Here is a 22,268-nt window from a genome sequence, read left to right on the forward strand (position 1 = left end):
TGGTAGCATTTTGCCCCTGCCCTAGAGATACGTAGAGCGTGAGAGAGATGATATAGGGTATCTAGCAGAAGAAATTTCTAAGCAGCAAAGTGTTCAAGAGGTGACCTGGGTGATCTTAAAATCAGTCAGTTTTATGGATTCACAAAGAGATGGTTTGGATTTGAAGCTTATGTTTAAAAGGGAACCAGAGCTGAAAAGTTTGGACAACTTGCCGCCTGACAATGCAATAGAAAAGAAAAACCCGTTTCTGAGGAGAAATTGAAGCCAGTTGCAGATACTTAAGTAATGAGGAGACAAATGTTAATCACCAAGACAATGGGTAAAATGTTTCCAGGGCATGTCAGAGACCTTTGTGGTTGTCCTTCCCATCACAGGCCTGGAGGCTTAGGGAGAAAAAAATGGTTTCATGGGCCAGACCCAGGGCCTTGCTGTTCTGTGCAGTTTCAGGACCCAGTGCCCTGAATCCCAGTTGTGGCTAAAAAGGGCCAACATACAGCCCAGGCCATTTATTTAGAGGATACAAGTCCTAAGCCTTGGCGGCTTACATGTGGTGGTGTGCCTGTGGGTTTCCAGAAGTCATGAATTGAGGTTTGGGAACCTCTGTCTAGATTTCAGAAGATGTATGCAAACGCCTGGATGTCCAGGCAGAAGTTTGCTGTAGGGGTGGAGCCCTCTTGGAGAACCTTTGCTAGGGCAGTGCAGAAGTGAAATGTGGGGTAAGAGCCCCCACCCAGAGTCTCTACTGGGGCCCTGCCCAGTGGAGCTGTGAGAAGAGGCCTACCTTCCTCCAGACCTCAGAATGGTAAATCCACTGACAGCTTGCACTGTGCGCCTGGAAAAGTTGTAGGCACTCAATGCCAGCTAGCGAAAGCAGCTGGGAGAGGGGCTGTACCCTGCCAAGCCACAGGGGTGGAACTACTCAAGGCCATGGGAGCTCACCTCTTGAATCAGTGTGACCTGGATGTGAAACATGGAGTCAAAGGAGATTATTTTGAAACTTTAAGATTTAACGACTGCCCTTCCAGATTTTGGACTTGTGTGGGACCTGTAGTCCCTTTGGTTTGCCTAATTTCTACCATTTGGAACAGAGACATTTACCCAATGTCTGTACCCACATTGTGTCTTGGAAGTAACTAACTTGCTTTTGATTTTACAGGCTTATAGGCAGAAGGATCTTGCCTTGTCTCAGATAAGACTTTGGACTTGGATTTTAGGGTTAATGGTGGAATGAATAAAGACTTTGGGAGACTGTTGGGAAGGCATGATTGGTTTTGAAATGTGAAAGGGACATGAAATTTGGGAGGGGCCAGGGGCAGAATGAGATGGTTTGGCTTTGTGTCCCCACCCAAATCTCATCTTGAAATATTATCCCCATACTCTCCCTGTGTTAAGGGAGAAACCAGGTGAAGGTAGTTGGATCATGGGGGTGGTTTCCCTAATGCTGTTCTTGTGATAGTGAGTTCTCATGAGATCTGATGGTTTTATAAGTGTTTGGTAGTTCCTCCTGAGTTCATTCTTCCTCATGCTGCCTTGTGAAGAAGGTGCCTGGTTCCCCTTTGCCTTCCGCTATGACTGTTAAGCTGAGGCCTCCCCAGCCATGTGGAACTGTCAGTCAATTAAACCTCTTTCTTTTCTAAATTATCCAGTCTTGAGCAGTTCTTTATAGCAGTGTGAGAATGGACTAATACATAAGGATACAGAAATGTTGAGAGTAGAAAGAAAAAGCAGACACTAATGAAAAGAGAACTGGTACATTAATATTAGACAAAGAATACTTTATGGAAACAGTATTCTGAGAAAAAGTTTAATTTTCCAGGAAGATATAATTTTTGATTTGTATAAGCCTAATAACATGGTCCCAGTGTATAAAAAGCAAAGTAGGGAGAACTACTGGGAACCAAATAACCCATAATTTAGAGTGAGAGATATTAACAACCTCCATTGGTAACAGAATAATCAGACAAAAACAAATCAATACAAATATACATAATTTGACTAACACAGTCCACAAACTTGACCTCATGGATATGTAAATAAATGTGTATGCATGTATGCATACATATATATAAAACACTAAACCCTGCAGTGCAGAGTGTACATTATTTTCAAGCATATATGGGGCATTTACAAAATTTATACATCTTACAAGTTTCCCTCTTAACACTATCTTAGCTGTGTTCCAGAGATTCTGGTATGTTATATCTTTGTTCTTATTAGTTGCAAAGAACTTCTTGATTTCTGCCTTAATTTCATTATTTACCCAAAAGTCATTCAGGAGCAGATTATTCAATTTCCATGTAATTGTATAGTTTTGAGTGAATTTCTTAGTCTAATTTTTCTAATTTGATTGTGCTGTGGTCCAAGAGACTGTTTCTTATGATTTTAGTCGTTTTGCATTTGTTGAGGAGTGTTTTACTTCTAAATATGTGATCAGTTTTAGAGTATGTGCCATGTGACGATGTATATTCTGTTGTTTTTGGGTGGAGAGTTCTGTAGAGATCAGGTCCATTTGATCCAGTGCTGAGTTCTGATCTTGAATATCTTTGTTAATTTTCTGTCTCAGTGATCTGTCTAATATTGTCAGTGGGGTGTTAAAGTCTCCAAGTATTATTGTTTGGGAGTATAAGTCTCTTTGTAGGTCTCTAAGAACTTGCTTTATGAATCTGAGTGCTCCTGTGTTGTGTGCATATATATATCTAGGATAGTTAGATCTTACGAATTGAACCCTTTACCATTATGTAATGCCCTTCTTTGTCTTTTTTGATCTTTGTTGGTTTAAAGTCTTGGTTTAAAACTAGATTTAAATCCTAGTTTTGTCAGAAAGTAGAATTGCAACCTCTGCTTTTTTCTGTTTTCCATTTGATTGGCGGATTTTTCTGCATACCCTTATTTTGAGACTATGTCTGTCATTGCATGTGAGATGTATCTCTTGAAGGTAGCATATCAATGTTCTTGGTGTCTTATCCAGCTTGCCACTCTGTCTTTTCATTGGGACATTTAGCCCACTTACATTTAAGGTTAGTATTGTTATGTGTGGATTTCATCCTGTCATGATTTTAGCTGGTTATTTTGCAGGCTTGTGTATGTGATGGTTTTATAATGTCCCTGGTCTCTGTACTTCATTGTGTTTTTTTAGTGTCTGGTAATGGTCTTTCCTTTCCATATTTTAGGGTTCTTTTAAGGCAGTTCTGGTGGTAACCAATACTCTCAGCATTTGCTCTTATGGAAACGATCTTATTTCTCCTTCCCTTATATAGCTTAGTTTGGCCAGATGTGAAATTCTGGGTTGGAACTTTTTTTCTTTAAGAATGATGAATATTGGCCCCCAATCTCTTCTGGCTTGTAGGGTTTCAGCTGAGAGGTCTGCTGTTAGTCTGATGGACTTCCCTTTGTAGGTGACCTGGCCTTTTTCTCTAGCTGCTCTCAAATGTTGTGATTATTTGATTGTACTTTCATATTGATGGAAGAAAACAAATAATTTTATGTGCTTTGGTATTTATATCTGTGAATAAACATTTTAATATTAATTATTAAAATTTAGAACTGTTTTTATAAAATGTAATTATTGCATATTTTATAATTTTTAATTAGTAAAGAGAATATTTTCCATTTGTTTTTCAAACTTTAAACTGTAGAAAGTTAGTACATTAGTTTTCTTGCCCTGAGCTGCATTCTGTGGTGAGCTCTTGAAAATTACAGAGCAATTGCAAACTTGCAAACATGTTTAATGAATTCTTGGGATATTATGAAACACAGATCGAAAAGCTATTAGGCAAAGTAAATACAAACTAAGGGTTACTCCTAAAATCAATTAAGGAAGGGTATATTATTAGTTAAAAGTAATCTGTAATTGTATATTGCATTGCTTGAGAAGTTTAAATTGCAAAATGAGGAGTGTTTTTGGTTCTTTTGCTATTCAAAGAAATCATTTAAAAAATTATTTAAAACATAAATTATTCAAAAATAAATCGAATTTTATTTTAATACATTTTAAGTTGTTTAAAATAAAAATAAATTCTTTAAAACTTATTTTATCTTAAAATAGTTTTAATGTTTGCATTTTCTCATTAGAGAAGCAAATTTAAATATAAACTATTCAGTGTAGAAGAATTAGAATACTTTGATAAGCACAAATAATATTCTTTATAAAAATTCTACCATATTGCATTGCCACCAGGAATGCAGAATATCTCATTTCCTACTGTCAAACAGTATGTGACCAAACTTCTTTTGAGTTTTTACCAACCTGATAGGTGTGAAAGGATATTTCAGTATAGTTTAAATTTGCATTTATCTAATTATGAGTAAGATTGAACAACATTATTACATGTTTAAGGACATTTTTACATCCTCTTGTGAATTGTCTGATTATATCTTTTGTGCATATTTTCACCTGCATTATTTTTTCCCTAGTTTTTAAGAGTTCTTTAAATATTTAGGATACAAAAGTAGAACGTGTGTATGTATGCGTGTGTGTGTGTGTGTGTGTGTGTGTGTGTGTATCTCTGCATACTTTTTTTCCTAGAGTTGTAATGGATGAACCATAATTCTTTCTCTACTTTTCTTTATGGAAAATTAATGGCAGTTCATAATAGTTTTGGTAGTTCAAAGTATAGTTCAAGTTGTTGCTTCAGAACATTACTTCATTAGATGCTTGCCGTGTGTCAGGCCCCTAGTTAGGCACTGAGGAGGCTTTGTGGAAGAAAGGCAGTGTTTTGGAGGTTACAATTTAGTGTAAGAGATTTAAAACACAAATATTAACTTAACACTGTGTCAGATGCTGTGAAGGAGACATAAAGATGCTGTGTGACTAATAACAGGGACTTGGGTTAGCTGGGTGGTCAGGAAAGATTTAGGATATTTTTTTAAAGCATTGCAGAGGTAATTGTCCTTTTTGGGGATTTTGATATTATTATTATTATTTTTTAGTGTTTGTTTAGAACCATTCACCCAACAGCTGAGATGATTAGGTCAACATAAACTCTTGTATGGTCAAAATGCAATTTAAGTTTAGATAGAGGGAGAACAATGAAATAGATATTTTCTAGATTATATGGTCTTAGGTTGAACTAAATTTTCTTTGAAAACTATAGTTTTTAATTTTGGTAAATTTTGAGGGTAAAGTAAATGTAGCATTTTGCCATGTTTACTATCCTATTTAATTTTGTGATTTATTTAGTTTTTTAGATTTCATTTTAATAATTTTTATGTTTAGGTAGGAGTGGTGTTTTATCAATTCAGTGTTGTTATTACATGAAGTATAGATGAGAAGGTTAACACTAACACAAAATTTAAAGGGAAACAGTTTCCCTAATCTTGATGATAATGAAACATTCAAGGAAGTCTTGATAAGCAAATGAAAAATATTAATAATTGGCATTCAATCTGAAATTAAATGTTCGAATGTATGTTTCTATATGAAAGCACACCTTGATTTACTTCATGGCATGTTAATATGAAAGCTCATAATTTAATTCCATAGAGAAGACTATTTTTCATTATGACTTATAGAAAAATTTTTTCCTTTGAGAACTAATGTTACAATTTCTTACTTGGAAAATAATAATATATATCTTGAAAGATGTATTTTAAAAATAGGTATCTTGAAATGTGGTGGTATTATAATCAGGTTAAATCTGTTGAAATAAATTGTAATTTAGTTTTTAATGACTTCCTTTCTGTTGACAATTACATTTTGCGTTGACTTGCAATTATTCTAGTGGTTCATACTAGTTAAGTTCCTAAAGCAAGCAAGTAGGAAGTTCAGTTCCTTTTTTTTTGACAGTTGCTTGATTTTTACAGCAGAGCATCCCAGGGAGTAAGTTGTATTACTAGTAAATTAGACATCTGCCCAAAGAGCTCTATTCAGTAGTCCTTGACATTACTCTGAAAGAAAGATGAGTTTAATAGGAATTTTGCCTTTTTTCCCCAGACACTGGCCAAAAGAAGACCCTAGACAAGAAAGATGGAAGACGTATGTCTTTTCAGAAACCTAAAGGGACTATTGAGTATACTGTAAGTTATTTGCTTTCGAAAAAGCTGTTTTTCGTTGTAAGAGTCTTCTTTGAGACATTCTCTGTTTATACTATAAATAAGACAAGCATTGTTAATTGCCTTATTTTTAAAAATCTGTATTTCACTTTGGATAATTGTTTTATTTTTTAGTTGTTGTTTTTTTCTTTAAAGAGAAATTTTACTGAGATACAAAGATAGTTATCCTAGAAAATTTAATTTAATATAGATGATAGTTTACTGAGAGAGTTCCCATCGGCCAATAATTTTTATTAGGTTAGGCTTTTAGGAAAATATTTATTTTTTTAGAAATGTGATCTTCATTATATTCCCAGCAGTGCTAGTGATAATTATAATGGCAGATGGGATACATAAAAGACAAGTTGATGTTAATCTTCCAGTATAACCTTCCACATTAAATCATTTGTATTTATTTATAGCTAACTCCCTTTAGCTCTAAAAATTGAGCTTTTTTTTTTTTTTTTCTGTATTCTTGAAATGAACTTCAAATCTCCCTGCAGTCAGCTGGCTTTTCACATTTCTGTTTACTCTGGGAAACTGAAGTGAGAAATCAGCTTTGGTGTATGGTATGCTGCATATTTGATTGTATGTAAAGATTGTTTATTTAGATAATGTTAACGTGTTGTAAAGCACTTTTAACTGAGATTAATTTTGTTATTTTGTGTTTTTCTAACATAACTATATTAAGGAGAACAGCAATTTTAAACATTAATTTAGCATTTGTGTCATTATGAAACCGTCCAGTCTTTGTTTGACTCTTATTTTCCATGCATCTTTAAAATTGAACAAATTATCAAAATTGTAAGTTATACTCTATTTTGATATACCATTCGTATGTAATGGACAGTGTGAGATTTTAAATATTTTTAAAAGGTTAGGAATCAGATAATTTAGGATGAAATAAAATTTACTAATATCAAGATAATCTCACAGCATATTTTAAACTCAAATTGCGTGTGTTTGTACCTTCTCTGCATAATTGAGAAAATAAGTTCAAATAAGTTTTTTATAGGTAACCTTTAAAATTTCTTCTTTGTCTTTACAATTCTGCAGTGCCAATATGAAAAATTTAGATATATACATGTTTTTATCATGTTTATTGTGTTTCTTCTTCAGTCTAAGAAATCATGTCGCTCATAAATTCTAGAAAAATTCTTGGTAATTATCTTTGATTGCATTTTCTCCTGCTTTCTCTATTTTCTTTCTCCAGAACTCTAATTTTTTATTGAAACTAATTGTACTACATTTTGCTATCATTATGCTTCATTGACCTTGCTATTATTTTGATTGTATCTTCTGTCTACTTTGTTGGGTGTTTGCCTCTTCTTAATTCCCAACATGAGTGGTCCCTTGTTTCTTTTTGCTTTTCTACTGACATTCTATTACTTGGAGTGCTTAAGAACTTTATAAACTATGTGGAGTGAGACCCAAACTTTTTTTCTATCCCTACCTTTCTAGTTGCTTGCATTTCCTACTATCACTTCATACTAAACAAATTATGGAAACCTCTTACCAATTCTTCCTCCATCCTTCCACAATTCCTGATTTTCTCATTTCCGTTCCCTTTCAGTTTGTTATTCATTCAGGTTGCAGTCTTTAGAGTCAGCATCGGTTTGCTCATTCACATTTGCTTCCCTGACATACTGTTACTGCTGTCACCACAACTCCATTCAATCCATGAATGCCTTCTCTTGAGTCTTAGCTGAAATCTTGTACCTTAATTTCTTTCTTTACATTTTTATTACTTTAAACCTTATCTTTGTTTTTCTGTATCCATTCTCTTTCTTGTTCCAGTAATTCTAGCCCTGATGCCAGTAATATGAAATGCCACTTGGGCTGTTTTGTTACCTTCATCGTCTCATTTAATAGAATCACTGTGAGAATAAAATGTGTTATTATTAATTATGAAAGTACTTGGTAAACTTACAGATGTTACTGCAAAATATCATTTGTTTACAGAGACCTTTTATATATATTATCTCGGTAACGTAGGTTTTATATCAGTACATTGTGTAGATGGGGAAGTTTGCACAGAAGCATGTAGGCAGAACTAGATTATTATTGTATTAACCCAAATATTTGGCATAAATTTGGTTTTATAAAACCATTAAGGAAAATATATATATTATTGTTTTACATACACAAACAAATGCACACACATGTGCTTTTCCTGACTTTTGAAATCTTCTGTAACCTAATTCTAAATGCCTCTTTTTTTTTTTTTTTTTTTTTTCTGGAGACAGGGTCTTGCTTTGTCGCCCAGGCTGGAGTGCAGTGGTGCTATCACAGCTCACTGCAGCCTCAACTTCCCAGGCTCAAGTGATCCTCCCACCTCAGCTTCCTGAGTAGCTGGGACTACAGGCATGCACCACCACGCCCAGCTAATTTTTGTATTTTTTGTCAAGATGGGATTTTGCCATGTTGTCCAAGCTGGTCTTGGACTCCTGGGCTCAAGTGATCCATCTGCCTCGGCCTCCCAAAATGCTGGAATTACAGGCATGACCCACCATGTCTGACCTCTGAATGCCTCTTTATCCTTTTTAGAGACTTAACTCCATGTAATCACCTTCCTAAAAATTTGTGCTTCATGAGTCTACTCTGGATGGTTTAGGAGGAAGAGGACAGTATCCCACAAATATGTTATAGTTTTCTGTCTCTTAACTATGTCAGTTCTGTTATCTTCACTTTGAAAGTTCGTTCCTTTCTCTCTACTTTTCAAATTCCCGACCCTTCCTCAAGACCCAGCTTTAAATCATTTCTTTTCTGTAGTCTTTTCTAGAAAATTTGGATTACATGGTGCTTTTATTCATACTGAAAACTTCTATTGCATTCATTATTCCATTTTAAATTGCTCATCTTTTATAACCTTTTCTATCTTAGTTTCCAACTAGATTGTAAATTCCTTGTGCACTAAAACCACTTTTAGGTGCACTTATTTGTGTTTTCTTCAGAGCTCTCTTAATGCCATGTGTAATGGGGACTCTAAGTGGTTATATTATATTGACCAAGTGACATTTTCTTTTAGGGTAATTGACGAAATCTCATTATTTATAATTTCTACACATGTGATCGTGGAAACATACGAATGATTCAGAACTAAATTACTCAACTTTAGTTCAAATATTTTTCTAATTTATATGTGCAATGATAGAATATATGCATAAAGATCATTTTGAGTTTAATACAGGTGTACTTTGCAAAAATGAAATTAGTATATTGCTAGAAGTCACATATATTTTAGAAACTATTCAAAGGAATAGTATATTATTTTAAAACCTTTGTAAAATGAAAATAATCAGTTTTTGATTTTTAAATTATGTTTTGTATTTTGAAATTACTTGAAGTAGAGACCTAATGTAAATGTATTGTGATGAAGCCTGTACTCTGTGTTGTAATAGATTGAGAGCATTTGCTAACAAAACACAGTGTTTCTTGACAGTTATTTTCAAAGATGACAATACCAGTTGTTAATCAAATGTAAGCTGGTCCCTAGATATATTAATGCTCATTAAATATTATAGTTTAGTTTTTCTGTTTTAAACATTGAAATAATTTATTTTTTCTTTTAAACAGGTTGAATCAAGGGATTCTTTGAATAGCATAGCCCTGAAATTTGATACAACACCTAACGAACTTGTTCAATTAAATAAGTTATTCTCCCGAGCAGTTGTTACTGGACAGGTAGTATCTTTTTTTTTAATGTGCTGATGTTTAGAAACATTAAACAGAAAGGCAGAAAGTATTTATTGTACTGTAGTTAATAATATAGAAAATTTGAGAATAATTTTATATGTGCTTTTAACAAATCATATTGGCCATGTAAGAGAAAATTAACGGTTTTATGTCTGTATGAGTTTCTTTTTTAATATATATTGAAAATAATTGTAAATTTTTCTTTTTAAATATAGTTACAAAGAGCTTTTTAAAATATTCAGAACAATATATGCATATGATAAAAAATTACTTTATCAAAGTAAGGCATCCCTCCATCTCAAACTTTCAATTTCTTTTCCAAAAGCAACCAGTTGCCAGTTTGCATTTCTTTCAGGAATAATCTAGCCTACTTTTGTTGTTGTTGTGTTTTAATTTAACTTTGATTCTTGGAAAGTGTTGTATTTAATCACAGTTCTAGTTCAGACTTTTTCATGCGTGCATAGTATTGCATTGTATTGATATATCATACTTATTTAAAGCATTAGACTATTTCTACTCTTTTGCTAAGGTCAATACTGCTGTAGTAAACATGCCTATACATATCTGTTTTTCTTTATATGCAAGTATTTCTGTAGGGTGAATTCTTAGAAGTAAAGTTACTATATCAGAGGATATGTGCACTTTAAATTTTGCTAGCTATTGCCAAATTGTCCTTTAGGAGTGACACCTGTATAGTATATGAAAATTAATGTTTCCTCACCCTATTCCAGCCGTATATATTATCAAATGTATCTAAATTGATTTTAAAGGTTCTTTTTTAAAAATGTTTTCATATTCTTATAATTTGAAAATTTTTATGTTTTTCTATTTAATTGGTAATTGTTAATAGTGCTAGCTTATAGAACAAGGTCATTGTTAATAGTGCTTGCTTATAGAACACCATCTAATTATTAACACTTCAGTTTAACTAAATCTTTGTGTGAATGTTTTCTTACAGGTTCTGTATGTTCCTGATCCTGAATATGTCTCCAGTGTAGAGAGCTCTCCATCTCTAAGCCCCGTAAGTCCTCTGTCACCAACATCATCTGAGGCTGAATTTGATAAGACCACTGTAAGTATCTCTGCTTTGCAAAGATGGCTCTGAAGAAATCTCACTGTGTCTACATTGACTGTCTTGTTTTTTACATTCCATTTTGACTATGGTTAGAATGAAATATTTCCTTTTTATTTTGTTGCTTAAGTTTGTAAATCCCAGCTTTAAAAATAAGACATTCTTATGAAACCATATAGCTTAAATTGACTTACCTTTGTAGGTGGTGGTGGTGGGCCAAAAATATTCATCAACTCTTATTTTTTCAAGAACATATATAATTTAACTTACAAAGGAATCTTACCCAAAAAACATGACATTATCACAGTAGAGGAAGTTCATGTCCAATTTGATGTTTATTTCATCTATAAATAAATGAGTATATAGTACTTAGAACTCTTAAGTGAGTTTAATTTTGACGCACTGCCTTTTAAAAAATAATTTATCATCTTAGTCATCCAAGAATTGACATAGTAGATTAATTTATCTAGCATTTCTAAGGAATGAGTGTTCTAATAACTTACATTTTACAAATGAACTTCAGGGAACTAAACTTCATTTAACAATTTTGACTAAAATCTTCTGAAAGGAATTATATATTTCTTTGCCTTTCATAGAATAAATTAAATGATATTATTAATAACTATTTTTCTCCTTGCCTGGGAACTTTTTTCTGCATGTATGTGTGTTTGTGTGTGTGAGAGAGAGAGAGAGAGAAATGAGGTCTTTTTCATTTATTTGTTGGATATCTTATTTATATAATTATGGCAATACTATGCTTTAGAATGCAGTCACATAAAAGGAATATATTACATTTGTTGTCATCATTGATAAGAATAGAAGTCAGGTTTTAATGGTAGGTATTACTTACCAAATGACACAATACCTTTTTGAACATAGCCATTTTCCCATGGGACTTACAAAGAGATGTACTAATAAGGGGCAATGACAAAGTAACTACGTAGCCTTAGATTAATTTAGCCTGTGTTTCAAACCCTAAAGCAGAATTATGAAAATCTAAGCTGTAGCATCATGCCTGACTAGAGACCTGTGGGGTCTCTTCCTGTTCATCGGCTTTTAACCTAAATCTGCCTGTCTACTGGCTTTTTGGAAGGTATAAGATCAAAGAAAACAAAATGTTGAAAGTTAAGGGAGCAACAAGGCCAGGCCTCAACCTGTGTGAAAATGTGCCCCTTCTTACTTTTGCCATTTGACTGAAAGAGATGGAGAGGATAAGGTTATGTGAATGATCTTTTAATCCTCAGTGACTTAGCTACGTCAAAGATGGACCAAAAAACTTCCTGTAATTTGGCCAGCGATATGGGTAAATTCTTTGTCCCTGGGATAGATTAAAAAAAAGAGGTAAGAGATTCATTAAAGAACTAAAAGTACACCTACCATTTGATCCAGCAATCTCACTACTAGGTATCTACCCCGAGGAAAAGAAGTCATTATATGAAAAAGATACTTGCACATGCATATATAGCAGCATAATTTGCAATTGCAAAAATATGGAACCACCCCAAATGCCCATCAATCAACAAGTGGATAAAGAAAATGTGGTATATATATACCATGGAATACTACTCAGTCATAAAAAGGAATGAAAGAATGGCATTTGCAGCAACCTGGATGGAATTGGAGACTATTATTCTAAGTGAAGTAACTCAGGAATGGAAAACTAAACATCACATGTACTCACTCATAAGTGGGGGCTAAGCTATGAGGATGCAAAGGCGTAAGAATGATACAGTGGACTTTGGGGACTCAGGCAAAAGTGTGGGAGTAGGGTGAGAGATAAAGGATTACACATTGGGTACAGTGTACACTGCTTAGGTGATGGGTGCACCAAAATCTCAGAAATCACCACTAAAGAACTTATTCCTGTAACCAGACATACTTGCTCCCTGAAAACTTATTGAAATGGAAAATAATTTAAAAAAAAAAAAAAAAGGGTAAGAGAAGAGTTTGTGAACTTCCCATTACATGGAATGATACTCTTTACCTGCCATCAAAGAGATTATGGGCAATAGTTAGAAATAATTCTTACAACGGTTGATTGTGTAAATTTTAGTTGTATTTTTTTTTTTACCTAGGATTATATTCATTACCAGGCTCCAGGATAATAATTCTATGACTTTCTGCATATCTCAAGTGCCTATATTTCTATATTCTAATTATTGAGTTTTATGTCTCCCATGCTGTATAAATCCCTTAGAAGTAAGGATATTATGTTTTATTAGATATAGTTTACATTTTCATTACACTGATTAAAATAATGTCTATTAGTTTTGCTATTATATGTTTTTCTCAGAAATTGTCAGTTTATATTTCCAGCAACCACTGATAAATTTTTTGAATGTCTAGCTTAGTAGTGGTTTACTATGAGGCTAAAAATATGTTCCTGGTTTTGTCAGCATAAAGACTTTCATTGGTTTTTGAATAATTTGTTTTCACTTAAAAATATTGCATTTTGAGAATTTCCATGGAAAACTATTTTTTCTTTATTTTTCACTTTTTTTTGTTCACATATGGAGGAAGAAACATAGAAGGAGATAGAACCAAAGTAATGGTAAAAATCATAAAAATAGCTAAAATGTAGTATTGCAGCAGATATAATTCTAAGCACTTTAAAAGTATTATCATTTATTCCTTATCTCAAATTTATGAGGTAGGCACTTGGCCTGGGTTTCTGTGTTTGTCCCTCCAGACTACTCTGTATTCTCTAGTGTCCTTTGGGTGGTAGACTGCATCAGTGGACTCTCTCTTGACCTTTTGCTTCTGTTGGTGGTGTTCTTTCTGGAGCAGTTGCAGAAGATAAGAGGGAAGGAAAGAGAGAATAAGATGGGGACATATTTATTCTCCTAGCTGCTTCCCTATAAGGTTACTTCAGAGTGACCACATTCTTCAGCATCTCATCTTATCTTTTGTCAGCCCTTTCCACAGAGCCATCTCTAAATTTAGGTATCTGTTTCTCCCCCTTACCTCTTTAGGGATAGAGGAGTCTTCTGTTATTGTTCACCCTGGGTTTTTGTACACCATATGTACCTTTGTAAATAGTTCCATAATTAAATCCTCTTAAAATTACTCAGTTTCTACCAGGCATGGTGGCTCACGGTGGTAATCCCAGCATTTTGGGAGGCCAAGGCAGGCAGATCACTTGAGGTCAGGAGTTCAGGATTAGCGTGGCCAACATGGTGAAACCCCGTCTTTACTAAAAATACAAAAATTAACCGGGTGTGGTGGCAGGCACTTGTAATTCCAGCCACTCAGGAGGCTGAGGTGGGAGAATCACATGAACCCAGGAGTTGGGGGTTGCAGTGAGCCATGCCACTGCCCTTCAGCCTGGGTTACAGAGTGAGACTCTGTCTCAAAAAAAAAAAAAGCTCAGTTTGATGTGCCATCTGTTTTTTCTAGTACCTGACCAATAACTATTGTATCCATTTTATAGAGGAGGAAACAGAGGAAGAGAAGTTAATTATTTTGTGTTTAAGGTCACTCAGCTAGTAGCTAAGCTAAGATTCTAACCCAGATGGGCTTGGTTCAGAGCCCATATTTTTTATTACTGCTTTATAGCTGGAAAATGATAACTCAGAAACACTACTCTTGTCCAATAAATAATTGGACCCAAAGAGTTAGGTGATATTTAATCATTATAAAAGTCGGTATAGTAATAGCTACCACTTAGCACTATCATCTTCCTAAGATTCTTTAAATCTCTCATTTTTTGAATAAATATAGAAACCTGCTTTTGTTTTGTACGCCTTTGGTTTTTCTCCTTTGTACCTTAAGTTCACCCATTATGCTAATGCCATTTTAGGCTAAAACTGTTAATGTGTTATATTCAGGATGAAGTTCAGTGGAAGAATGTTTAAAATAAGTAATATGAAAAAGTGAAATAATTTTAAAGTACTCATGTTTATATTAATATACTCTACTGAAGGGTGGGATATGCAGATAGTCATATTCTCTTTAAGATAAAACATGGTATAATACTCTAATCAATCTAAAATATGATAAAAATAGAATATTAATAACACTTGAATTGGATACACATGATGATAAGACAATATAATTTTGAAAAAAAATAATTTTAAGAGATTCTGGGGAAGGCCCAGGAAGTCCTAAAGGAGGAAAGAGGAAAAAGTATAAAATAGCAGTAGAATATAGGCATATTAAATCTTCCTTTTTAAGGATAGGCTGTGATTATGCTGCTACAGTGGCTATTGTTTTTTTACTTAAAGAGTGCTTACTGTGTATTTACTGTGTTCATTTCAGAATTTAATTAATCTTTAACACTTTAATAACATTTTAATTACTTTAGACTTCTAATTAGTCTTTAACCCATGAGGTAGGTATAATAATCATGATCTGTATTTTTAAAAATGAGGAAAGTAAGGCATAGAGAGAAGAATGATGGTTAGTAAGTGGTAGAACTGAGATTGAAAACCTGGCAGTCAAGGTCTAGATTCTGTGTTGTGTTCTTAACTACTTTTTGTACTGCCTAAGTAATGAAATGATGACTACTAGCAAGTGCAGGTACTCTATAACTGAGACATATGATCTAAATTAAATATATGTGTCACAATTTGTAGGAACTAGGAAGTTTGTAGTAAAGAACTGTGTGGAAGTAATGCATGAAATTTTTGCTTGACCAAAGCAAAAATAAAAATGTAGAAGATTTAGAAATGTTTTTAATTACCTATATTAGTTTCCTAGTATTATCATAACAAAGGGTGACAAACTGGGTGGGTTACAACAAAAGAAATTTATTACCATATAGTTTTGGAGGCTGGAAGTCTGAATTCAGACTGTTGGTACGACCATGCGCCTTTTGAAACTTGTAGAGGAGAATCATTTCTTGCCTCTTCTAGCTGGTGTTTGCCAGGTGTCATTGGCATTCCTTATCTTGTAAATATATCACCACTTTCTGCCTTGCTTGTGACAAGTGGCCATCTACTTCCTGTATGTATGTCTTCGCATGGTGGTCTCTTCTTTATATAAAGAAAACAGTCAGATTAAGGGCCCACCCTACTCATGTATGACCTTACCTTAAATTAATAATTACATCTGAAAAATCCTATTTTCAAATAAGGTCACATTCTGAGATACTGGAGGTTAGGGCTTTAGCATTATCATTTTGGGGGAGACAGTCAGTCAACCCATAACATTGCCTCATAAAATTATAATTATATAGAATTTATATTATGGAGTTTTATTTATATTATAGAATTTTATATTTTTTATCTTTGAAGGGAAGGGGAAATTTAGAAAACTTTCTAATTCTAGTCAAGTAAGATTTTTTTAGAGATGTTTAGTTAATTTTCTTCATTTAGGATATATTGAAGGGTAAAGTTAATTTCTCATAGGGTTTTGGGAAGCTTGTGAATATTTGTAAAATATTGTGAAAACTTTTTAAAAAACTTCTCTTTTTTAATCATGATAGTCACATAATTAATTGGCATCTTGAAGTGGTATGCCTGTATACCTGAAAATGGACATTAATTACAAGTAATAGCAGACATGCAAGAAATTAAAACAATTTTAGTTAGGAATATTAAAGTAGTTTGAAAAGGTTAAATATCGCCTGTGCTTCAGGAATTGCTCTCACATATGACATCCTTTAACAATTCACAAACATAACCTCTCTTTTCTGTCTCTCTGTGCATATATAGAATATATATATATATATGTTTTAACTTAAAATTAAAGGCACTAATATCTATCACATACAATATTATATGTTATATATAAAACATGTTTTATCTCTTTTATAGAATATATAAATTGTAATTTTTTCCTAAATTATGATTTTAACTTTAATACTTTTAGACTTCAATATTAATATAAATATATACAACTTATGCGATATATAACATATATTAAATGTAAGCTTATATATTATAATAAAACTATAAATATCAATACCACTCAAATGTGTAAATAACACATAAATCATACATACTACGTTCATATTATTACATATAATTTAGCTTTGATGCTTTTAAACCTATTTTAAATAACAACTTAATAAGGAATTGTTTTTTAATATGTACTTTTTAATAGATTATGCTGTAATTATACCTTGGTCTTATATCCTTAGAACAAAATTTTATGGTTAGTATCTGAAAAATTATACTTTATAATAGGACTTAGTGTTTGCGAAGATTTTAGGAAACAAATATTTTATATAGAAGAAACCCCTATATTTTTAACATCACAAGAAATGGGTAAATTACTGGATGAGGGTTTTTTTTTTTTCCTAGATTCCAGATGGGAGCATTATTTCCATAATTAGAATTAAAAATTGATCCTGATATTTTAATTTTATTATTTTATTCTGTATTTGATTTTAAACACTCTTAAGTTCTTGGTCCCAGGAAGTGGAGATGATTAAACATAATTTATAGACAGTAAATGGCAATCGTCATATATATTGGATTGAAAGAAAAATACAGCATACACTGCTTTAAAAGTAAATGTTTTCTTTAAAGGATATATTGTATATACGTTGCATGAAGTAAATACAAATGTTGGTATTTCTGTGCCTGTATGGATTTTCCTCCTCAATCTTCCTTTGCCCTACCTATGTGTTACTAGAGAACATTTCTACAAATTTTCAATCACAAAAGAGCAAAAATACAATAAAGCCAAGGCAAGAAGGGAAGTGGGCAGTTTGGAGTTGCTAATTCATTTATGGTAATGCTTTATAATAACATACAAATCATATTGTATAATATGTTCTACAAAAAAAGATAACTCTAGGTGATTATTAAACTTTTTGTAAATCATTGGCCCTAGCAATGCTTTGCTTTTTTACATTTGAATAGTTGGGGCAATAATGAGGCTAGATAGATAGATATAGATGTTTATATTTCTATATTTTTAAGGACCTTCTCTGGTGGCTAAAACAAAATTATACAGAGAAGCATCAGCAAGCCCTCAAATGAGCTGCAAAACCACCACATTAATAATCACAGTTTAAAAATAGCATTCAAAACCATCTACATAGGGATACTAATACTTTGAATAGTGTACATTTATGTAAGTTACAGTGAGGTCTGGTAATTCCTCTGAACAACTTTGATCTTTTTTGAAAGTTATCTCCTTTTTTGTGCTTTGCTTTGAGCATTTGCTAATCTCACATTCTTTTTAAAAGGATTACATTGACACATTGGTATTGCTATAGATACTGAGTTCAGACTTTCAGGTAACCTCAGAGATCATATATTGTTCAAAAAGGCATATCTTCATTTAAGGAAAGCATATGACAGTGTGCACATATATATACATATGTATATATACACACACATATATTTATATTTGTGTGTGACTAATGTGGTTAACTCAATTTTGGGGGAATTGAGGAATCACAAAATTTGTTGATAGCTTTTTGCCAGTTTGCAGGGGGACCCTCTTATAGCTCTGCACCAGCTATTTTTTTCTTAGCATATTTATGAATTGTTTGGTAGAAGATTTGAAAGGGAAGCGATACAGTATTACAGTTAAGCTCACTGGTTTGTGTGTTGATAACATAGGTTTGCATCTTAGCTCCTTACTCATTTGTCAAGTTATCGAACTTGGCTAAGCTTAAGTTTCCTTAAAAATTAAGATCATAGTATACTTCATATGAGTGATTGAAAAATTAAATGAAATAGTCCATATAACAGAAATAACAAGTATTCATAAATATCATTGAGATTATTATTAATATCACTTATTTATCTGTGCTAACTGAATTTATATGTGCTATAAAACTCTTAACTATAATAACTACCAAAGACAACAAGATGAATGCAAAGTTATTAATTTGTATTTTAAAATGAAAAGATTGAGGAAAATTTTGTCAATAGATATTAATGATTGAACAGTGTCATGAAACTTAAAATCTCATTCCATTTCACGTTTTTTAAAACAGTGGAATTGTGGTATATCAAACGTAGTTGTTTTACAGTATTTTGCATTTGTTTGTCCTTCCTTCAACAAACATTTGTTGAATATCTGCCCCAGTGCTTGGGCTTTAGCCCTACATTTTAGGTGGGATATATGAAAGGAGGTGTAAAAATTCTGCCCTCATATGGGTTGAAGGAATTAGATCCATGTATTAGGGGAGAAAAAGTTATGTTCAGGTTTGATAGTTCTTTTCAGATATCTCAGTTTATGATATTGAAGAGAAGGCAGTATTGTGTATTATTTCTAAATGCCAAATCAGAGCTATTAGGTAGAAGTTACAAAGTGACAGATTTTAACTCAAAGCTCAGAAGAATCTTGCTTCTATGAAAACTTCTTCAAGGCAGTGTGGATTTATTCATACGGTATGAAAGCCTTTGTAAGTATTTAAAACACATCTGTCTAGCTTTCCTACAAGGTACAGAATATTAAACTTTGGGGGGAATTGTGGGGAGTAGTATTTAAAGGACCTGTGAACTCGGATGTAAAAAATTTTAAGTGACCTCTAACATTTTTAAAAATAAGAGGATATAATATAAGCAGCAAATACCTGGCATACCTGGGACTTTGTCCTCAGTAGAACTTACAGATATTTTCAGATCACCTTAGAATTGTTACAGAGAACACAAAATGTTGCTCATGGCCATTATATCACAATTTGGATTCAAACCTGTAATTATCAGAGTCCAGAGTCACCACTAAATCTTGTGTTATTTAATATATTAGTAAAGAAGCATATATATATGTATAGCAGGGCGTGGTGGCTCATGCCTGTAATCCCAGCACTTTGGGAGGCCCAGGCGGGCGGATCATGAGGTCAGGAGATCGAGACCATCCTGACTAACACGGTGAAACCCCGTCTTTACTAAAAATACAAAAAATTAGCCGGGTGTGGTGGCGGGCACCTATAGTCCCAGCTACTCGGGAGGCTGAGGCAGGAGAATGGCGTGAACCCGGGAAGCAGAGCTTGCAATGAGCCAATATCGTGCCACTGCACTCCAGCCTGGGCGACAGAGCGAGACTCCATCTCAAAAAAAAAAAAAACAAAACCAAGAAATATATATATATATATAGTATATATATGTATATATATATACATATATATACATATATATGTATATATATATTTCATATACATATGAAATATGTATATATATATATATATACACACTTCTAGTTTGTTTTTAAAAAATGTTTTAATACTGTGTTGTTTCAATTTAATTGTTTTTCCTTATAATTCTATATTTTATTTTGGCCATTCCAAAACATTCTGAGAAACTGGTTCATAGGCTTCACTGTAAGAATGGTCAGTAGCACCAAAAAAGTTAAGAAGCTTGTGATCTAGTGGAATGGGATTTATCAACTGTAGCTTGAGATTTAAAAGGCTATTCCAGTGAATGGGTTCTGCTGTATGCTTAGGTACTAAGGCAAGCTTTCCACCTTTTTTCTGCTCCCAGCACCTGATGGATATTATATTACATGGTCTTATCAGAGTCAGTGGTTTAATTCAGGAGCATCTGAGTGTGTGTGCACATGTGTGTTATGTGTTGGGTGTGGGTACAAGAGATGTAGTCTTCAGTGTTCTCCAGATTATTTTATTTTTTAAATTTATAGATAGATATGTGTATCTCCCTATTAAAAATCACTATAAATGTAAGTTTATCTTGTGTTTGTGGTCTTTATTGAATATGAAAATAGTGCCACTTTTTTCCTATAATTTCTACGTAAAAATATTTCGGGCTGACTTCCAGAATGTGGTGAAATGAAACAACACTTATTGGGGAAAGCTATTCATTTGACTTTTTAATAGTGTGCTCATTTTTATTTTGTTTTCTGCTTTTTTTTTCTTTCCTTTTTTTTTTCTTTAAAAAAAAAGAATCCTGATGTCCATCCAACAGAAGCAACTCCCTCATCTGCTTTCACTGGTATTCGACCTGCACGAGTTGTATCTTCAACTTCTGAGGAAGAGGAAGCATTTACTGAGAAATTTCTTAAAATTAATTGCAAATATATTACCAGTGGCAAGGTAAAGAATGACACTTTAGAGAAGACCTTTAATCATGCTTTAGTTATTACTAATGTGTGATAGTTTGGCATTTACATTTTAAGTCATCAATGTCAGCAAATGCTTGACTATTATAAAAAGGTACTAGTGATACTATTATTTTGGGTTAGTATGGATGTTGCTTATAACTCAGAGTCTGGTGATCTGTTGTAATTGTTAAAGGTAATGGAATATAAATAAATTCACTAAGGCACAGCTAAGTTGCTGTTGGTGGGATATTTCAAAAGTGTGAATAAAATGACTGCTGCCGGGTACTGTGTGGAGTGTGAACTTCTGTATAACTAGTATAGCACACAAATAGGAAGATATCTGGTATTTATTGAGCACCTGCTATATATGGCAGAGACTATTTGAGGTGTCTTAATTATTTTATCAATTCAAAACAGTCCTGTGAAATAGGCAGTCATATTTCTTTTCCACAGGGAAAAACAAAACAGGAAAGGTTCATAGGAAAGCTTAATAGGTCCAAGAACTCTCTATAATGGCCAGAATTCAAACCTAGTCAGAATCTTTTTTTTTTTTTTTTTTTTTGAGACGAAGTTTCACTCTTAGCCAGGCCGGGGTGCAATGGCGTGATCTCAGCTCACTGCAACCTCTGCCTCCTGGGTTCAAGCAATTCTCCTGCCTGAGCCTTCCGAGTAGCTGGGATTATAGGCACTCGCCACCACATCTGGCTAATTTTTTGTATTTTTAGTAGAGACGGGGTTTCACCATGTTGGTCAGGCTGGTCTTAAACTCCTAACCTCAGGTGATCCACCTGCCTCGGCCTCCCAAAGTGCTGGGATTACAGGTGTGAGCCACCACGCCCAGCCCAGAATCTATTTTATCTACTTCACTTTGTTGCTTTTCTAAGCAAAAATTCTAATCTGAAAAGAGAATATAGTAAAGTAATAGAGTTGGAAAATAAACTCCAGGTTTTGCTCAAAAAATGTCTATAACATGATACTGCCTTTAGAAGTCACACATGAGAACTATTTCTTTGTAGTATAATTCATACATTTATGAGTATTTGAAACACATAATAAGCATTTCGTCCTAAATATTGTTTTAAATGTTGTGTTTTCGTTTTCATTTACTTTAAAATATTTTCTCTTGATTTCTTCTTTGACCCATTTGAGAGTGTTTTATTTTTCTAGATAACTGTCTTTTACTAATTTCTAATTTGATTCTGTGTGATCACAGAACATACTACTATTTGAAGGCTTTATTTAGACCTGTTTTATGGTCTAGAATATTGTATGTTTTAATAAATGTAATGTGTGCACTTTAAAAGACACATTACATTTGTGTTGGGTGGAATATTCCACAAATGTCGATCAAATCAAATTGAGTGATAGTGTCCTGTATTTCTGATTTTCTGTCTATCAGTTATTGATAGAAGAATTTTGAACTATCTCACTGTTATCGTGGATTTATCTATTTTTGCCTTTCAGTTTTATTTATCTGTGTTTGCCATACATTATATATATTTTATAT

The 22,268-nt window shown here is 33.2% G+C and overlaps 1 protein-coding gene across 8 annotated transcripts in view; it reads left to right on the top strand.

Moving 5' to 3' along the window:
- OXR1 (oxidation resistance 1) overlaps positions 1–22,268 on the top strand; it is a 488,540-nt gene that overhangs the window by 408,407 nt on the left and 57,865 nt on the right. For all 8 annotated transcript variants that reach the window (XM_054497496.2, XM_054497491.2, XM_054497493.2 and 5 more), the window contains 4 exons: positions 5,933–6,015; positions 9,607–9,714; positions 10,685–10,798; positions 20,604–20,753. In XM_054497496.2, the coding sequence (XP_054353471.2) occupies positions 5,933–6,015; positions 9,607–9,714; positions 10,685–10,798; positions 20,604–20,753 (455 nt within the window). The remainder of the gene's footprint in view (positions 1–5,932; positions 6,016–9,606; positions 9,715–10,684; positions 10,799–20,603; positions 20,754–22,268) is intronic.

The sequence above is a fragment of the Pongo pygmaeus genome, chromosome 7, assembly GCF_028885625.2.
Source record: "Pongo pygmaeus isolate AG05252 chromosome 7, NHGRI_mPonPyg2-v2.0_pri, whole genome shotgun sequence".
Lineage (NCBI taxonomy): Eukaryota > Metazoa > Chordata > Mammalia > Primates > Hominidae > Pongo > Pongo pygmaeus.